At 38.8% G+C, this 2,904-nt stretch overlaps 1 protein-coding gene across 1 annotated transcript; it reads right to left on the reverse strand.

Annotated features, from left to right (window-relative positions):
• Positions 1–814: 814 nt before the first annotated feature.
• Positions 815–1,838, reverse strand: LOC120210593 (ethylene-responsive transcription factor CRF4-like). The gene has a single exon (XM_039209291.1). The coding sequence runs from the start codon at positions 1,836–1,838 to the stop codon at positions 834–836; it is 1,005 nt and encodes a 334-aa protein (XP_039065222.1). The 3' UTR covers positions 815–833.
• Positions 1,839–2,904: the final 1,066 nt, after the last annotated feature.

The following is a 2,904-nucleotide window of genomic DNA, read 5'->3' on the forward strand; positions in this document are numbered from 1 at the left end:
AAAATTATAAAATGATTATCTGATTATAAAATATTATTTTTAGGCCCCTCGACTATTAAAAATTATAAAATGATCGTCTGACTATTTATTATTTTCTAAACTTGTCATTTTCTATTACAAAATTGATAGTTGTCTAAGTCGGACTTTAACATAATGACTGGGATACGATGGTATTTTGAGATTATGTGATCAGATTTTATCATATCACAATCAGTAGGTTAACTTTCAAATTATAATATCATCAATTTTTAATGAAAAAATACAGTTTAGAACATAATGAATTGTTATGTGACCTTTTTGTAAATTTTAATAGTTGAGGGACCATTTACGTACTTTATCAGAAGTTTTTTTCCTTCTAAAATTACAAAATAGAGTAGGAAAGTACTTTATCTAAAATTGACAGTTGTTTAAGTCGGACGTTAACATAATGAAATGGGATATGACTTTATCATATTAAAGTCAATACGTTAACGTTCAGATTAGAATATCGTCAATTTTTTAATTAAAAAAGATGAGTTTGGAATACAATAAATTGTTATGTGATCATTTTTAATTCTTAATAGTCGAGGTACCATTTGCGTACTTTACCCAAAGGTATTTTTCTCCAACAAAAATTGCAAAACAGAGTAGGAAAGTGCATAACAAAGGAAGGTTTTGATTTCTGAACGGCATACTTATTTTCAATTTATGAACAACACACTTAGCTCTCTGTTTATTTTTATCGGTGAGATTAAACAAATAAATTACATTAAAACAAAATAATTTCTAATACGTTTGGCCAATTCTTTAAACTTTCCGGGAAAATTTCCCACTTGCAACCGTTAAAATTGCTCTCATAAAGCTACAAGAGGATCTGAGAAAAATATATCCCCGATATCGTCAAAGTAATCGTCCACTTGAGAAATAGACGAAGACGACGATGAACAGCAGCCAAAATCTTGTGTTATATCGATTAACGCGTCGCTATAATTTTCACTCTCCGGCAACTCTGTTGCTGTGTGATCCAAAAACGATAACTCGGGAACCGAAACGTTGAAAAACTCGTCCAGGAAAGGGAAATCAAGCGGCAAATAATCTCCCGAATGATCGAACAAGTTCGTTTCAGTTTGCCACTCACATTTGATGGGAACCACCGGGGACGGTTTACTATCTTCTTCTTGGAATGGCTTTTCCGGTTCGGTTGCTGTTTCTTCAGTTGACTGGGTTCGAAAGTTAAGAACGGAAGTTGGAGAAGAAAGATTGTGAGACAACTCGTCCCCGGATTCATACCCAGAAGAAGCCACTTTAATATTTTCAGTCTTTTCGATGTTTTCCTTAACCGGCGGCGGGGTAACGAAGTTGGTCAAAGCATCAGGTCCCCGGAGTTTGATCGCCGCATTATCATAAACCATGGCGGCTTCTTCAGCGGTGTCGAATGTACCCAACCACACCCGTACACGTCGAGCAGGATCTCGAATCTCCGCCGCCCATTTACCCCAGGGTCTTTGCCGTACACCCCTGAACTTCTTACCGTTCCCGTTGGCCGAAGAAACCTTAAGCGGTCTACGACATCCGGTTGATACGTCGGCGGCGGCTGTCCTCTTACGACTTTTGCTGCTGAAAAGCGTGGTTTTGCAAGAGGCTTCGATGCTGATTTCGTTGACGTAGCACTTCACTCTCTGCCGGCCAAAGAATCCAGCTTCATCGTCGCTCGACACGTCGGTTGCATCGGGGTCGGTAACGGACACCCGTACGATTCTGGGACCATTAGGAGCGCTGCTGTTTGTAGGCTTTCGGAACATTTTCTTGACGCTTTTGTGCTCGGTGTACTTGATCGGACATAGGATAGTTGAGTCCATGTCGTCTTGTTGTTGTGGTCTCAGATTCTGTCCGTGCGCATTGAAAAAGGCTGAAGAACCGTGAATGAGAAGATTAAAACTTGAAGAGACAAGGCTGAATCAGAAATCTGCAAGAAAGGTGTGAAAGAAGGACTAAAGTTGTGTTAAAAGGAAGAGATATAAAGCTTAAGAGAGACTGAAACCCAGCAGAAAAGGAGAGCTTAGTTTAGTTGAGTCCAAAATTATGAATTTGAGGATTTATAGGATCTTCCCAATGGTCGGAATTAGAATAATGGCAAAGATGGTAATAATATATTGTAAGACCCATAAATATAATTAATGAGGAAAAAAGATATTTTGATTTAGTCAAAAAGGCATCATAGGTCACTCTACTTTTGGAAAGCAATTAGTGTAGCCCTTGTATTATTTTTTTTCCTAAGTGTAACCCTCTAATTCAGAAAATAAACTCAATGTGATCTTTTGACCAACGTTTTTCTATCGTTGACCATTACGATGTTGGCATGGTAGTTCATAGTGCTGACATGACAGTCCACGATGCTGATGTGGCAATCAATATGTCATGTTTGAATTATCAATTTAATTCATCTGTCACGCCATCCGTCACATTATCAACCAATGTGGACTATCACGTCAGTACAATGAACTACCACATCAACACCGTAATGGCCAACGACAAAACATATTGGTCAAAAGGTCACATTGGGTTTATTTTCTAAGTTGGAGGGTCACATTGAGAGAAAAAATAAAACGAGAGCCATATTATTATTTTTCAAAAGTACAGGGATCTCTGATGTATTTTTTCCTTTGGTTTATAATGATCGGGTATTAGCAGTACATCTCATTACAGCAAAGATTCCGGTGAGGAACAAGGCGCCGCATCCCGACGATGGCGTCCGATTTTGTGAAGTGGGTCCCTTGGGTGGACTTTGGTCCAATAGTACATCATGGAATGCTGCTGAATCAGATTGTCGAAGTACGTGAGGCCCAAGATACCGGGCTGCGCTGCTCGTCGGTCAAATTGTTTTATTAGCTTTGACCAGTCCCCTAATCTGGCACTTTAATTAGT

Source organism: Hibiscus syriacus, unplaced genomic scaffold (assembly GCF_006381635.1).
Source record: "Hibiscus syriacus cultivar Baekdansim isolate YM2019G1 unplaced genomic scaffold, ASM638163v2 tig00109926_pilon, whole genome shotgun sequence".
NCBI lineage: Eukaryota > Viridiplantae > Streptophyta > Magnoliopsida > Malvales > Malvaceae > Hibiscus > Hibiscus syriacus.